This window comes from Nycticebus coucang, chromosome 22, assembly GCF_027406575.1.
Source record: "Nycticebus coucang isolate mNycCou1 chromosome 22, mNycCou1.pri, whole genome shotgun sequence".
NCBI lineage: Eukaryota > Metazoa > Chordata > Mammalia > Primates > Lorisidae > Nycticebus > Nycticebus coucang.
This window is the reverse complement of record NC_069801.1, coordinates 29,491,736-29,516,001: the sequence shown is the minus strand read 5'-3', so window position 1 is coordinate 29,516,001 and position 24,266 is coordinate 29,491,736. Positions and strand designations below refer to the sequence as shown.

Sequence of the window (24,266 nt, the reverse complement as noted above, 5' to 3'; positions counted from 1 at the left end):
TTAGGGGAGACCAATTAGAAGATTGTTATGATAATCTAGGTAAGAAATAAGGGTGTGAAACCAAAGTGGTAGTGGTGTGGACGGAAAGTGACAGTACTTGACAACCAACAGGAGGAAAAGCAAATGGAAGGTCTAGCTTGGGAGTTTAAGTAAAGAAAAAGGGGCCGGCGCAGTGGCTCATGCCTATAATCCTAGCACTCTTGGAGGCTGAGGTGGGAAGATCACTTAAGCTTAGGAGCTTAGGAATTCAAGACAAACCTGAGCAAAAGACAGACCCTGTCTCTACTAAAAATAGAAAAATTAGCCGGGTGTTGTGTCGGGTGCCTATAGTCCCAGTTAGCTCCTTGGGAGGCTGAATAAGGAGGATTCCTTGAGCCCACAAGTGAGCTAGGCTGACACCTCACCAGCACTCTACCCAGGGTGACAAGAGCGAGACTCTGTCAAAAATAGAAAGAAAGGAAGGAAAAAAAAAAAAGAGAGAGAAAGAAAAGAAAAAGAATATAGTACTATGAGCACAGTTTGGGGATAGGGATTGAGAGAAAGAGTTATTTCAATTTGTGACTGAAGTACTAGGGATATTGAGGTGTCAGTCTAAAGTTTAGGAAATAGCTGTATCAAGATTAGGAGTCATCTATTCATAGATGGTAGCTTAAGGTGGTACCTGACCAGAACCTTCCCCTTAAGTCTGGCTCAGGGTCAATATATCTGGTTCTTCTGAATTTTACTTTTGTTATTGCTGCCCCACCTTAAAAAAGGTGTTCTTATTACCACAGCTAACCAAATTCTACCAATTCTTTTCAATTAACTGAATTCTTTTTACTCTTTTGTTAAAAAAAAATTTCCTAGTGATTACCACATCAGGATTCTAGGGTTCTAGTTTCACCTTTGCTACTAGAAACATATGTTCTTAAATAAGTCCCTTAACTTTTATGGATTTCAGCTATTTTAAAAAAGAGTATTGGATTAGTTGACTTCTTAAGAGGTTCCTTCCAATTGTAATACTCCACAACTTTTCCCAATCTCACAAAAGAACACTGCATTACACATTTATTATAACATTCATGTAGATACTGTTTTTTTTAACACATTACACAAAGTCTCTTAGTGCTCATGCACTTTCTAGTATAACAGAAATACTAACAATTAAGATTACAAACCCAAGAAAAAGATAACCAGACTTTCATATTTCTTACATGTCTTATTTCCTCTACCAAATCAAAAATTTGTCAGCAAGAACTGCCTATGTCTTAAACATAGGTCTTAATAACACTTATTAAATAAGAAAAGGCTGGGATAGTACAAACCAAAATGCTAAATTAAATATCAAAGCATATTGTTTTCTAAATGTTTTGTCTTTAAAAAAAAAAATCAAAATAGACATGACATACACATCATAAATTCCTTTTATATTCCTTGCATTACCTAAACACAATCAGGAATATACAGTAGAACCTCCATAATTGACCACTTCCCTACACTAACCACCTCCTTAAGTTGACCTAATGTTCACAGACCAGATATGTACCACATATATGTATGTACGATAGGCCTACTTCCTTATGTTGGCCACCTGTTATGTTGACCAGTTTGTTAGTCTCTTGGGTGGTCAACTTACAGAGGATTTAATGTATATGGTGAAAAAGTTTACTGAAAGCAGACACATGTATCTTTATACATCACATGTATCTATTCCTATATAAGAGAAAGGAACAGTCAAAAATTGAGGACTGAAGAGAAAGCATGAAAGTACCATTTCTATCTACCACTGCCATTTCTATCCCATCACTAAAGGGAATATTACTAAAGTGGTAATGTTGGGTGAGGAAAAAAGCACAAATGTATGACTTACTAGGAAGGAAAAAGATGTGCTCAGAATGTTAAGCCTGATTTGAAAGACAAGTAAAAAGGGAAAAAGGACTTGGATCTGTTCTACTATCACAGGTAATACATGTGAGCTCATGTTATAATAGAATAATTTCAAGGTGGCTTGCAAATTTTTCCCACTTCACACCCCTGAAATACAATCAATTTCAAAACATATTACATGTGTTTTAGTCAAACTGTTACATATTATCATTATTATTTAGATATATAAGATAAACATAAAATTACTAAAGCAAGACAAATAGCAGAAGATCTCCAAAGTTTCATGATTCTTACCTATTCACTCTCCTAGGACACTTGTCTGGTTTAATATCTACCTCATAGAGGTAGACGTCAATCTTTGGGATTTCAACTTGAAAACAGTTAGCCAGCAGTTTAATGGGTTTGCCCATGGTGCCATAGCCAGGTCTTCTGGGCACCATGAGTAGGGGCTGGGCCCCAACAGGTCCTGCCAGGGAAAGGAAATAAAAAGTCACACTGTTACATGCTGCATTTGAAAATCTTGTCAACCAGAGTTATGTTAGAATTGTATACACAGAGGATAATGGCTAAAGCCTACTGCTGAAAGATGACATCATTCCTAACTCATCAACTTTCTCTACACCAGTTTCTCTTCATTAAAATCAAACAAACAAAAAACTGTATGCTGCGGAAAAATTGTTCTGGAAAGAGCAACAAGAAGGGAGAACAAGCACACAAACCCAGGTGAGCGTATGCAAACACAAGTCAGACCTGAAGGGCCAGGCATGGCGGCTCATGCCTGTAATCCCAGCACTCTGGGAAGCCAAGGCAGGTGGATTGCCTGAGCTCAAGGCGAGGCAGGTAGATTGCCTGAGCTCATGAGTTGGAGACCAGCCTGAGCTAAGAGCAAGACTTTGCCTCTAAAAATAGCCAAGCCTGTGGTGGGCGCCTGTAATCCCAGCTATTTGGGAGGCTGAGGCAAGTGAATTGCTTGAGCCCAGGAGTCTGAGGTTGCTGTATGATGCCACAGCACTCTACTGGGGGGTCTCACAAAACAACAACAAAAACGAAGTCAGATCTGAAGAGTATGAGACCAAGAGCAATGTAAACTTAAGGCAAGTAGAAGGAGAAAATAAAGAGCAAATATTAAAAAAAAAATTAAAAGCAATACATAATAAACAGGATTAACAAAGCATAAAACTGATTATTTGAAAAGATAGAATTGATAAACTCTAGGCAAAACTGATTTTTTTAAAAAGAAGAAAAAGAGGGTCAGCGCCCGTAGCACAGTGGTTACAGCACCGGCCTCATGCACCAAGGCTGGCAGATTCGAACCCAGCCCAGGCCACCTAAACAACGACAACTGCAACAACAACAAAAAAATAGCCAGGTGTTGAGGCGGGCACCTGTAGTCCCAGCTACTTGGGAGGCTGAGGCAAGAGAATCGTTTAAGCCCAAGAGTTTGAGGTTTAGGTTTGGCAGCCGTAGCACAGTGGTTATGGCGCTGGCCACATGCACTGAAGGTGGCAGGTTCCAACCCAGCCTGGGCCAGCTAAACAACAATGACAACTGCAACAAAAAATAGCCAGGTGTTGTGGCGGGTGCCTGTGGTCCCAGCTACATGGGAGGCTGAGGCAGGAGAATCACTTGGGCCCAAGAGTTTGAGGTTGCTGTGAGCTGTGACACCATGGCATTCTACCGAGGGTGACACAGTGAGACTCTGTCTCAAAAAAAAAAAAAAGGAAGGAAAAGCGTTTAAATAACCAAAATAACCAAAGTCAGAAGTGAAAAAAATTGGGATCACTATACATACCGAAGACATTACAAACACTGTGCCAATAAATTTGACAGTTTGATGAAACAAATTCTTAGAGAAATACAACTTACTGATACATAAAAGTACTATAAAGCACAGTGGTACAAGCTGCTAATCCCAGCTAGTTGCAAGGCTGAGGAAAGGATTGCTTGAGCCCAGGAGTTCAAAACCTATGTGATTAACTTAGCAAGACCTCATCTCAAAAAAAATAGTCTGTTGGTAGAAACATAAAATGGTACAACCACTTTAGAAAAAAGTATGGTGGTGCCTCAAAAAATTAAAAATAGAATTACTTTCGTATTAACCTGGATGGAAGTGGAAGACATTATTCTTAGTAAAGCATCACAAGAATGGAGAAGCATGAATCCTATGTACTCAATTTTGATATGAGGACAATTAATGACAATCAAGGTCATGGGTGGGGGAAGAAAAGCAGAGAGAGGGAAGGAGGGAGAGGGGTGGGGCCTTGGTGTGTGCCACACCTTCTGGGGGCAAGACATGATTGCAAGAGGGACTTTACCTAACAAATGCAATCAGTGTAACCTGGCTTATTGTACCCTCAATGAATCCCCAACAATAAAAAAATAAATAAATAAAATTTAAAAAAATTAAAAAATAAAAAAAAGGATTACCATATGATTCAGCAATTCTACTTCCTATTTTTGAGTCTCACTATGTTGTCCTTGGTAGACTGCTGTGGCATCACAGCTCACAGCAACCTCAAACTCTTGGGCTTAAGTGATTCTCTTGCCTCAGCCTCCCAAGTAGCTGGGACTACAGGCACCCACCACAACGCCTGGCTATTTTTTTTTGTTGTTGTTGCAGTTGTCATTGTTGTTTTAGCAGGCCTGGGCAGAGTTCAAACCTGCCAGCCCTGCCCTGGTGTATGTGCCCTAACCACTGAGCAATGGGCACCAAACCTAGCAATTCTACTTCTAACTACAAACTCATAAAAATTGAAAGCAGAAAGAATTGAACAAAGAGTTATTTGTCCACACACGTTCATGGCAGTATTAGTCACAACAGCCAAAAGGTGTAAGAAGCCTACGTGTCCATTGACGGATGAATGTACAAACAAAATACACACACACACGCACGCACACACACACGAGATTATCTTTCAGCCTTAAAAAAGAAATTCTGACAAATGCTACAATATGGATAAACCTTGAAGACATCTTGTTGGAATAAACCAGTCACAAAAAGACAGTGTTATTACTCCACTTATCTGAGGTTCCTAGAGTCCTCAATTTCGTAAGAAACACAAAGTAGAAGTTGCAGGGTTAGGGGTTGAGGGGAGGGGCTATGAGCTAAGGGGGATTTGGTTAACAGGTATTGTTTTATTTTTTTCAAGATGACTGTAGACTGGTTGAATAAGAATATAAATGCACTAAACACTACTGAAATGTATACTTAAAAATGGTTAAGACTAGATGGCACCTGTGGCTCAATGAATAGGGCGCTGGCCCCATATACCGAGGGTGGTGGGTTCAAACCCGGCCCTGGCCAAACTGCAACAAAAAAATAGCCGGGCGTTGAGGGGGGGGCCTGTAGTCCCAGCTACTCGGGAGGCTGAGGCAAGAGAATCGCCTAAGCTTAAGAGCTGGAGGTTGCTGTGAGCTTTGACGCCACAGCGCTCTACTGAGGGCAACAAAGTGAGACTCAGTCTCTTTAAAAAAATAAAAAAAGGTTAAAATTATAAATTTAGTGGTATATTTTGCCATAATGTTTACATGATGCCAACATTTTATTTTTAAAGCTCAAAATGTTGCAGCTTTGTTAATCAAAGTTCAAATAATAAATAAACTAGTAACTATTATCTGAATAAACTTAAATTTACATTTTAAAAAATCTGAAAAATCCTATTACTTTTTGAATAAAATTCACAATTAAAAATATTTCCAGGCCAGGTGTGGTGCTGGCTCATGCCTGTAATCCCAGCACTTGGGAGGCCAAGGTGGGTGGATTGCCTGAGCTCACAAGTTCAAGACCAATCTGAGCCAGAGTGAGATTCCGTCTCTAAAAAATAGCTGGGCACCGTGGCGGGTGCCTGTAGTCCCAGCTACCTGGGAGGCTGAGGCAAGAGAATCATTTGAACCCAAGAGTTTGAGGTTGCTGTGAGCTAAGATGCCACTGCACTCTACTAAGGGTGTCCAATGAGACTCTGTCTCAAAAAAAAAAGTTTTCCACACACACAAAGATATTACAGATGCAGATGGTTTCACTAGAGAATTATAGCAAGCATTTAAGGAAAAAAATAACAACAACGTTATATAAACTCTGTTAGAGAATAAAAAAAAAGTAAGTATACCTCAATTAGAGATACCAGAAAAACTCAGGTACTAAAACCTAATCAAAACATTATGAAAAAGTAAAATCATAGGGTAAAGTCATTCATGAAGATACACCCAAAATTCCTAAGAAAATGTTACATTTAATTCAGCAATATACCAAAAGCATGAGTTTGCATTAGGAATGAAAATTAGGTTAATGGGTGGCGCCTGCGGCTCAGTGAGTAGGGCACCAGCCTCATATACCGAGGGTGGCAGGTTCAAACCCAGCCCCAGCCAAACTGCAACAACAACAAAAAAATAGCCGGGCATTGTGGTGGGCGCCTGTAGTCCCAGCTACTTGGGAGGCTGAGGCAAGAGAATGGCCTAAGCCCAAGAGCTGGAGATTGCTGTGAGCTGTGATGCACAGCACTCAACCCAGGGCAACAAAGTGAGACTCTGTCTCTAAAAAAAAAAAAAAAAAATTACACTAACAATAATTTTTCATTCAGTGTGGATGTAAGTATATTAAAATGGCACCTGACTCATTTGTTTTTAAATTTTGCTTTCTTATTTAAAAAAAAAACCTCTAGGCCACAGTTTGGCTCTGCTTATTATCTAATCATGTGACCTTCACCAACTACTTAATGTCCTTTCATTTGTTTCCTGATCTATGAAATGGGAGTAATACCTGACCTGTCTCTTTGTGTGAATCTTGTCAATATCATTAGAAAATGTACAATAGCTAAAATTTATCAAGTTCTTATGATGTCTCAGGCAATGTGTTACGTGTTTTTACACACATTATCTCTTTTAATCTTCATACCAACCTACAAAGAAAAGAAATTATTTTACAAATGAAGAAAAGTGAAGTAATTTGCTTGAAATTTCACAGCTAGCAAGAAGAACTGGGATTGTAACCTGCCATGCTGGACTCTGATCTATTGTTCCATTGAGGTATTTGCCCAGCCTTTAACCAATACCACACTGTTTTGAGTACTGTAGCTTTATTATAAGTTTTACAGTCGGGTAGTGTCTTCTAAGTTGTCTAGGATCTGAGTCAATAAGTATTACGATCTGACTTAAATTTTTATTTATTTGAATATATTTTTTGAGACAGAGTCTCACTTTGTTGCCTTCAGTAGAGTGCCATAGCATAACAGCTCATAGCAACCTCAAAGTCTGGGACTAAAGTGATTCTCTTGCCTCAGCCTCCCAAGTAGCTGGGATTACAGGCACCCGCCACAACACCCAGCTATTTTTTTAGAGATAGAGTCTCACTCTTGCTCAGGCTGGTCTTGAACTCTTGAGCTCAAGCAATCCACCTGCCTCGGTCTCCCAAGTGCTAGGATTACAGGCACAAGCCACCATGCCGATCCTGACTTAAATTTTTAAAAAAGGATCACTCCAATGGCTGTATGAATAATTATATGTAAAGGTACAAGCAGAAAGACCAGTTAGCAGGTTATTCAACTGTCTAGGCAAAGGACAATGTTGGCTAGGACTACTGGGAGAGTGATGTGGTTGTCAAAAATATTTAAAAAGTAGGTCTGACAGGAAATGCTAATAGATTAGATGTGGGACATGAGAGGAAAGAGTTCTCAAGGCTTTTTAGTCTAAGCAACTAAAAAAAGTGTCATTTACTGAGCTAGGAAAAACTCAGTGATAGCAACAAGTCGGAAATGAAACCAAGAAGACTTTTAGGACATGTTAAGTTTGAGATGTCTACAAGTAGGGGTCTGTCTCACAGTAGTTTGATTAATGTGGAATTCAGGGAAAAGGTCCAGTCTGGAGTGTAAATGCGGGTGTCCTCATCATGTAAGTGGTATCTAAAACCACTGAATTAGAGTAGATCACTCAGAGTGTGGCATGGACACAGAAGAATAGCTAGCCTTGGGATACTACTAATGTTTAGAGACTGGGAAAATGAAAGCAGCAATGAAATCAGGAAAGTAACAGCAAGGTTGGAGGAGGACCTGGAGAAAGTCGTACCCAAAAACCCAAGTGGAAAAAAAGTATTTCGAGAGGAAAATAACTTAATCAGATGCGACTAAAATGCCAACTAAAATAAAGGTTTAGAAACTGACTACTGAATTTAGCAAAGTCTTAACTGACTTTAATGAAAACAATTTGAGTAAAGCAGTAGGGACAAAAATCCAACTGAAGTTCAAAGACAGCCAGAATCTGATCAAGCCTTTGGATCCACTAGCAGTTTACAGAACTTGAGAGAATTATGTTAAATTACATCGCAAAGGGGCGGCGCCTGTGGCTCAGTGAGTAGGGCGCCGGCCCCATATGCCGAGGGTGGCAGGTTCAAACCCAGCCCCGGCCAAACTGCAACAAAAAAATAGCCGGGTGTTGTGGCGGGCACCTGTGGTCCCAGCTGCTTGGGAGGCTGAGGCAGGAGAATCGCGTAAGCCCAAGACTTGGAGGTTGCTGTGAGCTGTGTGACGCCATGGCACTCTACCGAGGGCGGTACAGTGAGACTCTGTCTCTACAAAAAAAAAAAAATTACATTGCAAAGATGGAACCAGAAACTCTAAAAGGACTAACAACCCATAAATTGTGGGGAGTGAGAAGGGTTGAGGAGAGCAAATTTAATCTAATTTATAGATTAAAATACACTTAAAAGATATATTAATCAATCACAATGTGTGGAACTTATTTGGATACAGACTCAAACACTGGGGGGAAAAAGGCAAAGTATTAAAAAAAAAAAGTAATATTTGAGACAAGTAGAAATTTGAATGACTGGATAATTTGATATAATTATTTTTATTATTTTGCTGTGATAATGGCACTGTGTCTATATATTTTTAAAGTCCATATCATTTATAGATGTCTACTAAACATGACTAAAGTCACAATATGTCTAGAATATGCTCCAAAATAAAAAATACAAAGGAGGGGAAAGTAGAAGGGACATGATTGGATATGGGTTGACGATTGTTTGGGTTTGGGTGATGGGTACTGGGGAGTTTATTATACAATTCTGCCTATTTGCATACATCTGAAATTCTCTGTAATAAAATGTCTTGAAAAAATAGGAAGAGGCTGGTGGCTTGGTGGCTTGGTGGCTCATACCTATAGTCCCAACACTTTAGAAGGCTGAGGCCGGAGGATTGCTTGAGCCCAGGAGTTTTGAGACCAGCCTGAGCAACACAGCAGAACCCCATCTCTACAAAAACCGCAAAAATTAGCTGGGTGTGGTGGTGAGTGCCTATAGTCCCACCTACTTTGGAGGCTGAGGCAAGAGGATTGCTTGAACCTAGAAGTTTGAGGTGATAGTAATCTAGCTCGGGCAACAGAACCACTCTGTCTCCAAAAAAACAAAAAAAAAGAAAGAAAAGAAGAATTAAGTTTGTATTTTGTTATTGCTGTATCTGAATGATGGCTATACAGAAGTTCATTATTCCCACTCACTCAAATAATTTTGTTTATGTTTGAGTATTTTCACAGTATGTTAATTATGATGATGCCACAGCACTCTAGCCTGGGCAACAGAGCGAGACCCTGCCTCAAAAAAATAAAGAGAGAGAGAGAGAGAGAGAGAGGGGAAGGGTCATTTCCTTTGAATATTTAATCTCTGTTCACTATCCCATTATACAGATAAAAAAAATTAAGATAAAGGAAGATTAAACGTACTGCCCAAAGTCACAGTTAATTTTTTTTTTTTTTTTTTGAGAAAGTCTCGCTATGTCACCCTGGGTAGAGTACCATGGCGTCACAGTTCACAGCAACCTCTAACCCTTGGGCTTAAGCGATTCTCTTGCCTCAGCCTCCCAAGTAGCTGGGACTATAAGGCACCCACCACAATGCCTGTTGCAGTTGTCATTGTTGCTTAGCTGACCAGGGCTGGGTTCGAACCCACCAGACTTGGTGTATGTGGCTGGTGCCATAACCACTGTGCTACGGGCATGGTGCTACAGGCACGGAGCCACAGTTAATTTTTCTTTATTTTTATTTTGTAGAGACAGAGTCTTACTTTATGGCCCTCGGTAGAGTGCCATGGCATCACACAGCTCACAGCAACCTCCAGCTCCTGGGCTTAAGCGATTCTCTTGCCTCAGCCTCCCGAGTAGCTGGGACTACAGGCGCCCGCCACAGCACCCGGCTATTTTTTTTTGTTGCAGTTTGGCCGGGGCTGGGCTTGAACCCGCCACCCTCGGCATATGGGGCTGGCGCCCTACTCACTGAGCCACAGGCGCCGCCCCACAGTTAATTTTTCTAATAGATTTTATTACTTAGAGCAGTTTTAGGTTCACAGGGCAGAAGGTAGAGATTTCTCATATGCCTATACCCTCTTACCCCCAAATACAGTTTCTTCACTATTCACTTCCCCCAACAGACTGGTCCATCTGTTACAATTGAGGTTACATTGACTTATCATCAATAAGTCACAGTATCTGTTTCTAAAACTCTTGCTTTCTATGTTGTATCATACTGCCACTATTTTTCTCCATTATTATTATTTTGCCTGGTGCTTTTCTTTCTTTCTTTCTTTTTTTTTATGAGACAGATTCTCACTATGTCAGCCTCAGTAGACTGCCATAGCATCACAGCTCACAGCAACCTCAAACTCTAAGGCTTAAGCTATTCTCTTGCCTTGGCCTCCCAGGTAGCTGGGACTACAGGTGCCCGGCACAATGCCTGGCTATTTTTTGGTTGTAGTTGTCATCATTATTGTTTGGCAGGTCCGGGCTGGGTTCAAACTCACCAGCTCCGGTGTATGTGGCTGGCGCCCTTGCCACTGAGCTGCAGGCACCAAGCCTTACCTCATGCTTTTTATATAATCTGGCAAAACCCCAAATTGTTTCATTAATAAGCAATGAATAGAAATCTACAGTTACAGTTAAGTATCAAAAAAATTTTAATGTAAATTATTGAAAAAAATTCTGTGAATACAAAATATTATGCTTCAAATAAGCAAATTTTAGTATTTTAACAGACACATACACTGCCTCCTAGTGTTGAAAATGTAATTACATAGAATTACAAAGTACTACCTGGTATTTCTCCATACCTCAAACTTTTCTTTTCTTTTTTATTTTTGAGACAAGAGTTTCACTTTGTTGCCCTGAGTAGTGTGCTGTGGCATCATAGCTCAAAAAAATGGCCAGCTATGTTTTTTAGAAACAGGGTCTTGCTCTTGCTTAGGCTGGTGGGAAACTCCTGGGCTCAGGCTGTCCACCTGCCTTGGCCTCCCAGAGTGTTAGAATTACAGGTATGAGCCACCTTGCCCAGACTTACCTCAAACTTTTCTTCCAGCAGCGACTGTAAGTACTAGTTAATATCACTAACCAAACTAAACTTCAAACATAAAATCACACATTGCAAAGCATATATGTGTTCATGTTGTTCAGTGATACAAATTTAGTATACACTGGTTGGTAAGTCCAAAGCTAAATAATGGCCTATAGTAAATGTGATTGCTGAGAAATCAGCAGAGAATAAACTGAAATCAACTACAGCATACAGCCTATTACCAAAGAGGGATTTTCACCAGGAACTTCTACTTTAATATTCACAGAGAATACTTGTTTCACTAATTCTACTTCTGGCTTGGCGCTACATATACCAAGGCTGGTGAGTTCACACCCAGCCTGGGCCAGCTAAACAACTGCAACAAAAAAATAGCTAGGCATTGTGGCGGGTGCCCGTAGTCCCAGCTACTTGGGAGGCTGAGGCAAGAGAATCGCTTAAGACCAAAAGTTGGAGGTTGCTGTGAACTGTGATGCCACAGCGCTCTACTGAGGGTGACATAATAAGACTGTCTCAAAAAAAAAAAAAAAGAAAAAAAAGGAAAAATCTACTTCTAGGAATTTACGTGACAGCAATCACAGTATACAAAGACATGTCTAGGGGTGGCACCTATGGCTCAAAGGAGTAAGATTCCGGCCCCATATACAGAAGGTGGCGGGTTCAAACCCAGCCCTGGACAAAAACTGCAAAAAAAAAAAAAAAAACCCCAAAACCAAAAAAACAAAGACATATCTAGTAAATATTCTATGTACTAGAATACTTACAAGTTTTATTCATAATAACAAAAAATTGGAAGAAAATCTAAATTACCACAATGAGACTGATTAAATAATACATACAGTTAAATTCTATGCTCTCGGTAAAAATTATTATATGGCTATACAGATATAAGTAATGATATGTGAAAACTACTCATGATACAGATACATTACTGAGTGGAAAAAGGGTACAAGTAATATGATAAATATATAGACGGATAGATGTCTGGGAAGACATATAAGAAAATATTAACAATGTTTTATCTGGAAGATAGGACCATATTATTTTTACTTTCTATTTGAGACATTCCTAAATTGTTTGCTTTTCAAAATAGTAAACGTATTAATATTTATTATCTTATAATGAAAAAATCTGTTTTTAGAAAACTAAATATAAGTGCTGCTCTTAAAAACTGACATAATAAAATGCCTATCCAAACATACTCGCTACATTTAGTATGTCCACTATAAATAAATAATCACTTACAGAACATTTAGCCAGTTGAGGATTAAACTTCTCAGATGGCAAGTATGAGGAACAATTTTTTAAAAGACATTTCCTCCCTTGAAAACAAGAGGGGCACATTATCTAACAGCCCATTCTGCAATGTATTCTTTAACAATTTTTAAAATTCAGAGAAATATGTATCTCTTATGTTATTATAAGATTTAGAAATCAGTTAAAACATCAAGTATTAGTAATGATGAAAAACAGAATTATGTAAGTTTATAATTGAGAAGATTTTCTTGCAAAATTTCTTCCACAATGAAAAATCTAAAAATATCTCATATCTATATTCTATAGATACCATCTGATACCAAGAACTTGACAATTTGGAAATGATGTGTAAAATAACTATCTGACACAAAACAAAGAATTTACTAATGCACATAATTTTTTTATTGTAAGAAAAACACAAAAGCCCACTTTTAAAATATGAAGGAAAGTATCAGTTATGGGTGAAAAGGTTTTGCTAAATTTCAATATCTCTTTTCTTTAAGCAGTGACTAGCCAAAGAAAGTCATTAATATGTTAATATTAACACACACACATAGATAATGGCAGAAAACCCCAGAAATTCCAAATATAGAAAGGCTGTTCATGTATCCTAACAGCATAACCATTATGGCTGAAAAACCACACAATATTCTTTCTCACATCTGTTTTGTTAATGAGCCAAGAATGAGAATCTATTGAGTATCCTAGACAACTGAATTAGAAAGTAGGAATGTCTGGTAAACGCTGTTCATCCAACATTCTGCAACTAAACAGGTCTAGAAAGAATAATGATCTTTAATTATCTTTTCAGTTTTACCTTTCTAAAAACAGAACTTTTTTTCCCCCATTCACTTAAAAAAAACTTACAAATTACTTTTTAGAATTCTACTTTTAAGTACTGTAAGACAACATGTTTTGTTAGATTAACAAAATATTTTGACTTATCCTTCACATAGACCCTCAAGTTTTTTATTTTTTTAATTTTAAACATTGTTTTAATCAAGTAGCTGTTTGAAACAGGAAATTTTAAGACAGTTCAATAGAGCAAAGTTAGGAATGACTCTTTTAGGATAACCTGTGAATAAAGTTCAGGTTGTATGAATTTGAACTTCATTGGAAGTTTGGGGCCAGAATGAACACTGGTCTAAAGCCAAAATTTTCTCTTTAGTGTTTAGAAGCCCTAAACGTGTTTTCCTTCAGATTAAAAATAAAAGCTTTGCAATAAAACCTCATTAGCTTGATACTGACTATGCTGAATGCAACTTAGCTTTAGATCACCAGAATTTCAGTTAATGAAAGTAAATCGGCCTGACCCTCAAGTATTTTAAGAATATAGAAACCAGTGTGAAACTGGATAGTTTAGATGGTCGTGTTATAAAGTAAAATGGTATCCAACCAGAAGCCAACAAAATTTGGCAAAAATTCTACTCTGAGCTAAAGTTTTTCCATATACAACAGAAAATTCTTACAGGAAATGTTCCCTTTACAGGGTTCCAGGCCTCTCTGCATACTATTAGGCCAGGCTTACAGAAACAAATGCAACTTCCATTGTAACATATAAACTAATATAAATTAGTTCAGAAAATTACCAATTTATTACATAAAATTCTCCAAAAGAACAAGAGAAAGTAGCATCCAACTATCTTTTCATTCGCTCTAAGTGCTTTCCTAAATAAATTAATTTTTTCATTTTTTAAAACTAATAAATTTATGAGTTTGAAATTTGGTTAAACACATAAAGACTGGTTATTTCAGGGTGACAGAATCATAGATAATTTTTTTTTTTTTGTAGAGACAGAGTCTCACCTTATCGCCCTCGGTAGAGTGCCGTGGCGTCACACAGCTCACAGCAACCTCCAAATCCTTGGGCTTAGGCGATTCTCTTGACTCAGCCTCCCAAGTAGCTGGGACTACAGGTGCCCGCCATAATGCCCGGCTATTTTTTTGTTGCAGTTTGGCCAGGGCTGGGTTTGAACCCACCACCCTCGGCATATGGGGCTGGCGCCCTACCCGCTGAGCCACAGGCGCCGCCCCATAGATAATTTTTAAAATGCCTTCATATTAACTACATTACATTTGAAGGTTACCTATATATGTTGTTTCTTTTTCAATACTAAGTCTTCACATAGAAAGAAAAAAGTTGTTTCTTGCCTCCTTTTTAGTTTTCCCTCAGAACATTCCATCACTGACAGAAATTAAATTCTAAGACAAATACTCTTGTATGTTTTCGTAAGTCCCACTGCCAGTCACAAGAACACTTTAAAAAAAGAAAAACTTATAATAGCCACTCCAGAACAGCACAAATAAAATTTAAGTAACAACCCAGCAGAAAAACCTTTGCCACTTTTAATACATGCCCACCAGAGAAATAATTTAACATTTTTTCCTTAAGACAAAAAACTTGATAGGATCTTATTTTCACTTTCTGAAGAAACTTAAAGAATAAAACATTTCCCAAAGTGATTGTTTTAAATACTAAACTGAAAAGGTGATGGCATTATATATTTTAGTAAATTGTTTTAATCCACAACTTCTATCTGCCTCATTCAAATCCTAATCTTTAGTTCTAGCCTCCCATAGATGCTACTTTTCTTCCTTTGGAACTGGTCCCAAATAACTTTTCTTTAACTTCATTGTGAAATAAAGAGCTCTAAAACAACTATATTTAGACACAAAATTAAAAGTATAACTAAGAAAGATATACTCTATCACTTTTGTAAGATTGTATAAAACTACCAAATATGTCAATTTGCATATCATTAATTTAAGGTAAAAGTAAAAGTTTCCTTCCCCCATTAAATAAGTGTAACTCCTTTTTTTTTTTTTTTTTTTTTTTTGAGACATAGCCTCAAGAAGCAGTCACCCTGTGTAGAGTGTGTGGCATCACAGCTCACAGCAACCTCCAACTCTTGGGCTCAAGTGATTCTTCTCCCTCGGCCTCCCAAGTAGCTGGGATTACAGGTGCCCGCCACAACACCAGGCTATTTTTTGGTTGCAGACATCATTGTTGTTTGGCGGGCCCAGGCTAGATTCGAACCTGCCAGCTCAAGTGTACGTGGCTGGCGCCTTAGCTGCTTGAGCCACAGGTGCCGGGCCAACTCCTTCTTTTCTTTACCTAAACACCCACACCAAAATAGCATGGTCTTAAAAAATAAGTATTCAGTAAAAGTGGCATCTCAATGAACATTTCTGCTATCCTTATTCCCATTTTATTTGGAAGTAAAATATAACCTACACTGTTAGTTTAGCAGTAATTAGAACAGTGAAAAATAGGGTTTTAAAAAATAATAATAAAAATAAAATAAAAGGGTGGCGCCACCTGTGGCTCAAGGAGTAGGGTGCTGGCCCCATATACCATGGGTGGTGGGTTCAAATCCAGCCCCGGCCAAAAACTGCAAAAAAAAAAATAGGTTTTTCAGACATTCCTCTAAAGCAGAGGTTCTCAACCTTCCTAATGCCGCAACCCTTCTTTAATACAGTTCCTCATGTTGTGGTGACCTCCAACCATAAAATTTTCATTGCATGGTTAGGGGTCACCACAACATGAGGAACTGTATTAAAGGGTCGCGGCATTAGGAAAGTTGAGAACCACTAGTCTAAAGAGTCATAGGCTCAGATGCTAAACTGATGATTGTTATTATTTTAAAACTATGCCAACTTTTTGTTGAAATCAAAGTTCACATGGTACTAAATCAATAGATGGTGCAGGACACATTTAAAAATCATTTAAAATATTTCATATGAAAGAGAAGAACAGACAAATACCAAATTTCAGTGAGGAATGATTCACCAAGAAACCATTATATGGTATGTGTATTTGAAGTCCTCTAATGTTAAATAAATGTTAACAGTTATCCACATAACAACTAGAATTTAAAATATCCTATAAGATGATTCCTGAGAACTCCCAGACATAAAAAGAAAAACTTAAAACAGAATTGGATAGCCAAGATTCAATACAGACCCAATCAATAGACTATTAAAGAATATTTACCTCTAAAATTTTAAAATTTAACCAAAAATTATATATCTGCCAAATTCTGGATTTAAGACTTAGTTGCCACCATGCATGGTGGCTCACACCTGTAATCCTGGCACTTTGGGAGGCTGAGGCAGGTGGATTTCTTGAGCTCAATAGTTCAAGACCAGCCTGATCCAGAGCCACACCTCTGTCACTACCAAAAATAGAAAAACTAGCCTGGCATTGTGGCGGGCGCCTGTAGTCCCAGCTACTCAGGAGGCTGAGGCAAGCAGATCGCTGAGCCTATGAGTCTGAGGTTGCTGTGAGGTATGATTCCATGGCACTCTACTCAGGGCAACAAATCAAGACTCTGTCTCAAATAACAACAACAATAACAATAGCAACAACAACAAAAAGTAGTTGCACATTTTCCCAAACTGTACTTTCAACTTAATACATTAAGTGTAACAATTATATGAGTTTCAAGAAGGCTGAAAATATATTTTTTTTTTTTTGAGACACAGTCTTTGTAGTCCTGGGTAGGGTGGCATCATATAGCTCATGGCAACCTCAAACTCTCTGTAGCCCTGGGTAGGGTGGCATCATATAGCTCATGGCAACTTCAAACTCTTGGACTTGAGCAATCCTCTTACCTCAGCTGCCCAGCTAGCTGGACTAGAGGCATGCACCACCATGCCCAGCTAGTTTTTTCTGTATTTAGTAGAGACAGGTCTTGCTCTATAGGTTTTTTTTTTTTTTTTTTTTGCTTAGGCTGATCTGGAATTTCTGAGCTCACACAATACACCTGCCTCAGCCTCTCAGAGTGCTAAGATTTTTATCCAAATTATAGGTTATCTTTGTTTTTTTGTGTTTTTTATTGCAGTTTTTAGTTGGGGCTGGGTTTGAACCCGCAACCTCTGGCATATGGGGCCCGCGCCCTACTCCGTTGAGCCATGGGCACCACTCTATAGGTTATCTTTGTTATCAGACTACAATCACACATAAACTACACTGAGAATAAACTTTATATTTCAAGATGGCTAAGCATATGGCTGATAATGTGACTACCATTAGACGTGAAGACAGCTAAATGGGTATTTCGGCAATGGGACACCAAAAAAAAGAGGTAAAACTTATTTTCTGAACCATACTTGGTTAGTTTGTACCAGATGACTAGGTAGATTGATGATGTCACAAGTATTTTCTAAGATACTGTCCATATATGTGGGTGTAATTTCATTTGAAAAACCCCAAAGGTGGAAAAGAAAAAAACTTTTAAAACATTTTTGAGGTGGTGCCTATGGCTCAATGAGTAGGGCAACAGCCCCATATACCGAGGGTGGCAGGTTCAAACCCAGCCCTGGCCAAACTGCAATAAAAAATTGCCAGACATTGTGGTGGGTGCCTATAGTCATAGTCTCAGCTACTTGGGAGGCTGAGGCAAGAGAATCGCCTAAGCCCAAGAGCTGGAGGTTGTTGTGAGCTGTGACGCCAGGGCACTCTACCGAGAGCGACAAAATGAGATTCTGTCTCTAAAAAAAAAAAAAAATTTTTTTTTGAAATATCTTTATAAGTTTTAGGATGATTAATAAAAGGTCTAACATTCATGGTTTGTTTTTTAGGATTAACAAAGAACAAGACAGTTAAGTAAAAATCACCTATAACCTCAAATCATCACATTTCCTATACAGCAAAAATAGCATGGTAGAAAATTAAAAAACAAGGCAAGGACACAGTTTCGGAAAATCACAAATCAATAACAAACAAATGGCAGTGTCTCTTCAAAATCTAGGCAAACTTAAATCAATAATAAACACATGACAGTCTCTCTTCATAATCTAGGCAAACTTTCTGTTTTTAAGGAGATATAGAGAAAAAAATGGGGCATGGGGCATGTGGTTTTGTAGTCTCAGCTACTTGGGAAGCTGAGGCAAGAGAATCACTTAAGCCCAAGAGTCTGAGGTTGCTGTGAGCTGTAATGCCACTGCACTCTACCGAGGGCAACACAGTAAGACTCTGTCTCAAAAAAAGGGACATGAAAAGAGAAATGGCAGAAATCGATTAGAAAACATCCCATGGGGGGGCACCTGTGGCTCAAAGGAGTAGGGCGCTGACCCCATATGCCAGAGGTGGTGGGTTCAAACCCAGCCCTGGCCAAAAACGGCAAAAAAAAAAAAAGAAGAAAACATACCATGTATTTTTTTTGTTTGTTTGTTTTTGGCTAGAGCCGGGTTTGAACCCACCACCTCCAGTATACGGGGCCGGCACTCTACTCCTTTGAGCCTCAGACGTTGCCCAAAAACATCCCATGTAATAAAACTTGCAATAAACTCCCTCTCTCTCCCATCACAATTTCTGAGTGCTTTTTTGCATTTACTTGAGAATTACACTTCTTAATCTATTTAATAAAGTTCTTTACTACTGTTATGTCACCGGTTTTTTTTTTTTTTTAATTTATTTTTTTTTGGTAGAGACAGTGTCTCACTGTACCGCCCTCGGGTAGAGTGCCGTGGAGTCACATGGCTCACAGCAACCTCTAACTCTTGGGCTTACGCGATTCTCTTGCCTCAGCCTCCCGAGCAGCTGGGACTACAGGCGCCCGCCACAACGCCCGGCTATTTTTTTGTTGCAGTTTGGCCGGGGCTGGGTTTGAACCCACCACCCTAGGCATATGGGGGCGGCACCCTACTCACTGAGCCACAGGCGCCGCCCCTGTCACCGGTTTTTTAAATGTAAGTTTTTCACATATCATATCCCAGTATCTCTGAAATTGACAAGAAGAGATGTGGAATTCGTTAACTTGTAATATCATTAGTAGCCCCTCCAAATATTTTAAAAATTAATTTATAATTGTGATCGTCTGGATTAAGCATACTTTCACATTTAACATACCAAGCATGACCATTTGGTAAGCAAATCGTTATGTAACACCTTTATGTCCCTAAATTAATTACTTTAGAATCAAAAGAGTGATTTTTCCTTTTTAAGGACAAATCTTGTCCATGTTGCAATTTTTCCTCAAGACTACCATTTTTCCCCCAGGAGAGAAACCATCTTTCCTAAATTCCAAATTTCCAAGAATATGACAACTGCTTTTCTAGGGACTAAGGAATTAAAAACAAAAAAATATTGTACCATCTCCTATAAGCAGTGACATTTCCAAGCTTCTCAGGAACTGTATACCAATGTCACAAACATCAGAAGAGAATTCGGGGGTGGAAGCAGCGCCATTCTGCATTTGATGCTGCTCTAACATCTATTTCAAACTTAATTTGAAGTTATCCGTTATCTCAGTGTTATCTTCACATCTACTTTAAGAGGCAGGTAAGGGAGATGGCTGGCCGCCCATCCTCTGTGGGGCACATAAGTTGGGTAAGGACACGCACAGCGTTATATCTCCAACTAAAATAATAAAAGCGATGGCAAACCCTTCTAGAGTCTAGAAAAAGAGTACTCTAAAAAAAAGTAACACCGCCTAGACTGCCCCAAACTTAAACCCTCCGAGCAGTTTCACAGCCCAGTAGTTTCGCCAACTCAGTAGTCCCCGGGGAGCCAAGGCTGGGCTGCGAGGAGCTGGCCGGAGGGCCGGGACCCCAGGAGACGCCAGCCCAAGCTCACCTCACGCACCTGGGCCGAGGCAGAGGAACCGACGAAGCCCAGGGGACAACAGCTGGGTGACGCCCCCACCTACCCGGCCCAGCGGCTCTGACTCACTCACCTGCGGAGCCGATTTCCATTCATGGAGCTGGGGGGAGTGCTTCGAGTGAGAACAGCGCCCGCCGCTGGGGGCAAGGAGGCGGCGCAGGGGGGACGCGGCGCGGCGGGCACGCTCACGCAGCCCCGAGGCGGGGACCGGCGACGGCTTCCCCGGAGTCACTGCACTCCGACACCTCTCAGCCGGAAGGGCCGCAGTCTGGAGACAGTACCGGACCAGGCGAAAGGAGGGAGAGGCGTGAGTCGCAGAGAGAGTGGAGACCTGTCCGGAACTTGCGTCGCCTGCTCCTCCACCACTACGGGCCGCCTCCGGAAGCCCGCCGGCGTCAGTTCCGCTACCCGGCTCGCCGACGTCCGCGCTTCGCCTCGCCTCAGAGCCCCGAGCGACGTCGGTGCGGGAGCGCCCGGCGCGGAAGACGCCGGGGAGGTGTCAGGGAGGGGCGCGGGGCCGGGGACCGGGGGCACGCGCCGCGGACTCGGCCTGCCCCCGCTGGCCAGTGCCTGCCGGCGGCAACCCCGAAGGCTGCGCTCCTCGCGCCACCCCCGGGGCGGGGCCTGCCGGCGGCGCTTACCTGAGGCGCAGCCCAGCTGGGAGTTGCGGTCACCGGCCCGGACTAGCTGCTGAGCGGCCCTGGGCCGAGCCACCCCCGCGTCCGCAGCTCCCCGCCACGCCCGGTCCGGGCCGCCCCACGCGCCGCCTCCTCACGGGCGGTCAAGTGACACTCGCAATTGATCCCTGCAAGTCCGTAGGCCTGTTTTAACCACTTTTACCGGAAGAAAGTATAAATATCATTTGGAAAAAGATTAAAAAACAGGACATTACACAAACATTAGGTCGAATAATTTGTTTAAAACTCTTTTAATAACTCCTCATCACACTCAGAAAACCCGAGTTCCTTTTTCAGGGTCGAAACGCGCGGCATGATCGGGCCCTGCTGCAGCTGCCCCGTCAGCTTCCCATTCCCCTACGGGCCTAGAGCTGCTTTCGGACTTGAAGCCTCTGCTTTTGGTTCCCTTGGCCAAAAGTTTTCCTCCCTTCCCTTACTCTCCACCCCACACTCAGGCGCTGCTTTTTCTACCTCAACGTAAGACATCTGAGGACTTTCCTGGTACACTCACCGTGAGGTACCCTATTACTGTATTACAATATTGCCTTGGTAGCCCTTTGCCAGCCTGTGATATATTTTAGTTGACTACTTTTTGTGTGTACCGCCCTCCCCACTTGCATGTAAGGTTTATGAGTAAACCAGGTTCAGCACGTTGTCAGGCAAATAGTAGGTCCTTAATATTTGTTGCCTTAGTGAAACATGATACTATTTTACTCAGGCTGAGGAATAATTCATGATTTTTCCCTATGTCTCCACACATCAGTAAGATGGTTTAGACTTTTAAATCAAAATGCATTTTTTTTTTCAGGAGAAGAAATATCCTATCTTCTGTTTCCCCAACTCACTGTGGGACTTTGGATCAGTCACTTGATCTCTTTGGGCTTCAGTTTCCTCATCTGAAAAATTGAGAGAACAGTATGTACCTTACACAGTTATGAGGTTAGGGAATATTAGAGAATAACAAAATGTTAGTGAATAATCAAAGTACTTACTATGGTTGCCATTTTAAAGCACTTGTTAGATTCACCTAACAAAACCACATCTCTTTCTTCTCCCTTCACATCCCTATCCCTATGACTGAAAATAACCTCCCGTTTTAAAATATCAAATTAAATGTCACCAGATGAAACACTGCATTTTAAAAGTCATTTTTAATCCTCAACTGTACACAATCCGAATCTTGGTAGCAGCATCTGACAGGGTAAATACTAACTCTTGTGCAAGGGTCTATTACACCCTCAACCCCCATGATTCTGGAACTAGTTCCCAAAATGAATGCAGACTTCTTCAGCTTCTTTCAGAATAGACATTATGATATTGATGAGCCTCTGAGGTGGGCTAATATCTTCTTTTTTGACATTGATGGCGCAGGATTTATACCCTCTGATTCTATCCAACTCAATAAATGTCAATAATGCCTTCCAATCTACTACTATCCAGGAAGCCACCTCTTTAAAGTGAGCCCATGTAAAAGGCTCATGAATTGTAATCAGGAAATAGGAACACAAACAGTTGTGAAGGATTCTGCCAAAGGCAATGATGTATGAAGATCTCTCCAGAATACACATATACCCTATTTTTAGATAACTCATTCCCAACTGAGTCTTCTCTTAAGGACATAGAGCAGAGTCTTCGAGTATCTTAACTGCCAGAGTCCCAGAGCCTTGAACAGTGCCAGTCACTGGCACATAGCCGCCTTCAGTAAAGATCTGTTGGATTGATGGATGACAGATGAATAAATGAACTGGGCTTCAAGAATGTGGCTCAGGAAGCATACTAAAATTCTGCTGGTTGTTCACAGCAGGAAGAACTACAGAAATAGTGTAAAATCTCAGGTGCAGAAGAAATCAGTGCCCCCTGAAAGCTTAGCTTCCTCACAGCTACAAAATAGTCGATGTAAAATTTCTTAAAACATGATACAAAAAGCATAAACTATTAAATAGAAAAGGGAAAAAAAGCAATAAATTGCACTTTAAATTAATACATTGGGCATCAAAATTTTGAAGTTTTGCTCTTCGAAATAAAAAGATAAGCCATAGACTGGGAGAAATATGCAAAACATATGTAACAAAGGCTTTGTGTCTAGAATTAATAAAGAACTCATACAACAAAACAGTCCAATTTAAAAATGAGTAAAAGATGTCAATAGACAATTTAGCAACGAAGAAACTGGGATAGTAAATAAGCACATGGAAGATGATCAATATTACTGGTCATCAGAGAAAGGAACAATGAGCTACCAAATACCCAGTGCACTCAGGAAGGACAGGGTGGCCAGCTGCCTACTTTAACTACTGGTAAGGTCCCCAAGCCCAAAAAGTCAGCCTCAGGGATTCAATAGTGCCTGCTTCTCCTTCCTTGCTGATAACTATCACTCTAGTCCACTTAGGACTTTTATTCTTGGGCTTCCTAAGAGAAAACATTGGATGAGGAAGACAAATGGATACAATCCTCTCACATGGACCAAGATTAGTGTTAACCTGGCACCTGAGTTCAAATCTCTTCTCCTAGATCATTAGTTTCTACAAGGCAGAAAAATTGCTTTATACTGCAGCAAGATACAATATAAAACATGTGGTCTGGGCACCACCCCGATATACCAAGGGTGGCAGGTTCAAACCTGGCCCCAGCCACACTGCAAGAAAAATATAGCCGGCTGTTGTGGCGGGCACCTGTAGTCCCAGCTACTCGGGAGGCTGAGGCAAGAGAATCACCTAAGCCCAGGATTGGAGGTTGCTGTGAGCTGTGTAATGCTATAGCACTCTACTGAGGGTGATAAAGTGAGACTCTGTCTCTACAAAAATAATAAAAAATAAAACATATGGGCTTTATGGACAAACAGAGCTATAACTGAAGGCCTTGCACTACTCACTGTGATCCTGGAAAAGTCATTCTGAGATTCATTTTCCTCATCTGTAAAAGTCAAGAGTAGCTATGTTGTGTAGAAGCTGCTTTCTTGCTAGTAGACATAACTAGACTTTCTAGTCCACATGACTCACAGGGTAACTCTTCATTAATCCAGGCCACTCATGATGATTTTATTTGTTTTGCCAATGACCAGAATAGGAGTGAAATGACGACGCATTTCTAGTAAAGAATGAGATAAGGCCAGATTTACTGGTGCTTCCAGGGAAAGACTTCTTTACAACGAAACACTGGAAAAAAATCCCTCACCTAGACATTGTTTCGTCAGCATTTCACTCCTGGAGTTTCTGTAGTCATATTGGGACCAAGAGGTAAATGAGCATAACAATAAACAAACAGGGGATAGCATAGCAAAAAGATGGCAAGAGCCTGGTTCTCTGGTGGTATCCCTGAGCCACTGAATTAACCAACCTTGGAATGATATTAAATCAGGATTTCTTGTCATGTGAAATGGTAGTTTCCTTATTTAAGACAATTTAATCAGAATTTCACAATATGCAACTGAAGGTAACTGATAAAACTATTTTACAACATATAAGAGATACTGCAAAAAAACACCTAACCAAGTACTTCAAAGTACCCAATCAAGCCTTTCCTCCTTTTCAACT

The 24,266-nt window shown here is 40.2% G+C and overlaps 1 protein-coding gene across 1 annotated transcript in view; it reads right to left on the bottom strand.

Annotated features, from left to right (window-relative positions):
• The window catches only part of LOC128574870 (protein argonaute-3), a 139,354-nt gene extending 118,949 nt beyond the window's left edge, over nt 1–20,405 (bottom strand). Inside the window, exons 1-2 of the mRNA XM_053575826.1 lie at nt 20,130–20,405; nt 2,161–2,332 (exon numbers count right to left, since the gene is read on the bottom strand). Coding sequence (XP_053431801.1) covers nt 2,161–2,332; nt 20,130–20,148 — 191 coding nt within the window. The 5' untranslated portion in view covers nt 20,149–20,405. The remainder of the gene's footprint in view (nt 1–2,160; nt 2,333–20,129) is intronic.
• Nucleotides 20,406–24,266: the final 3,861 nt, after the last annotated feature.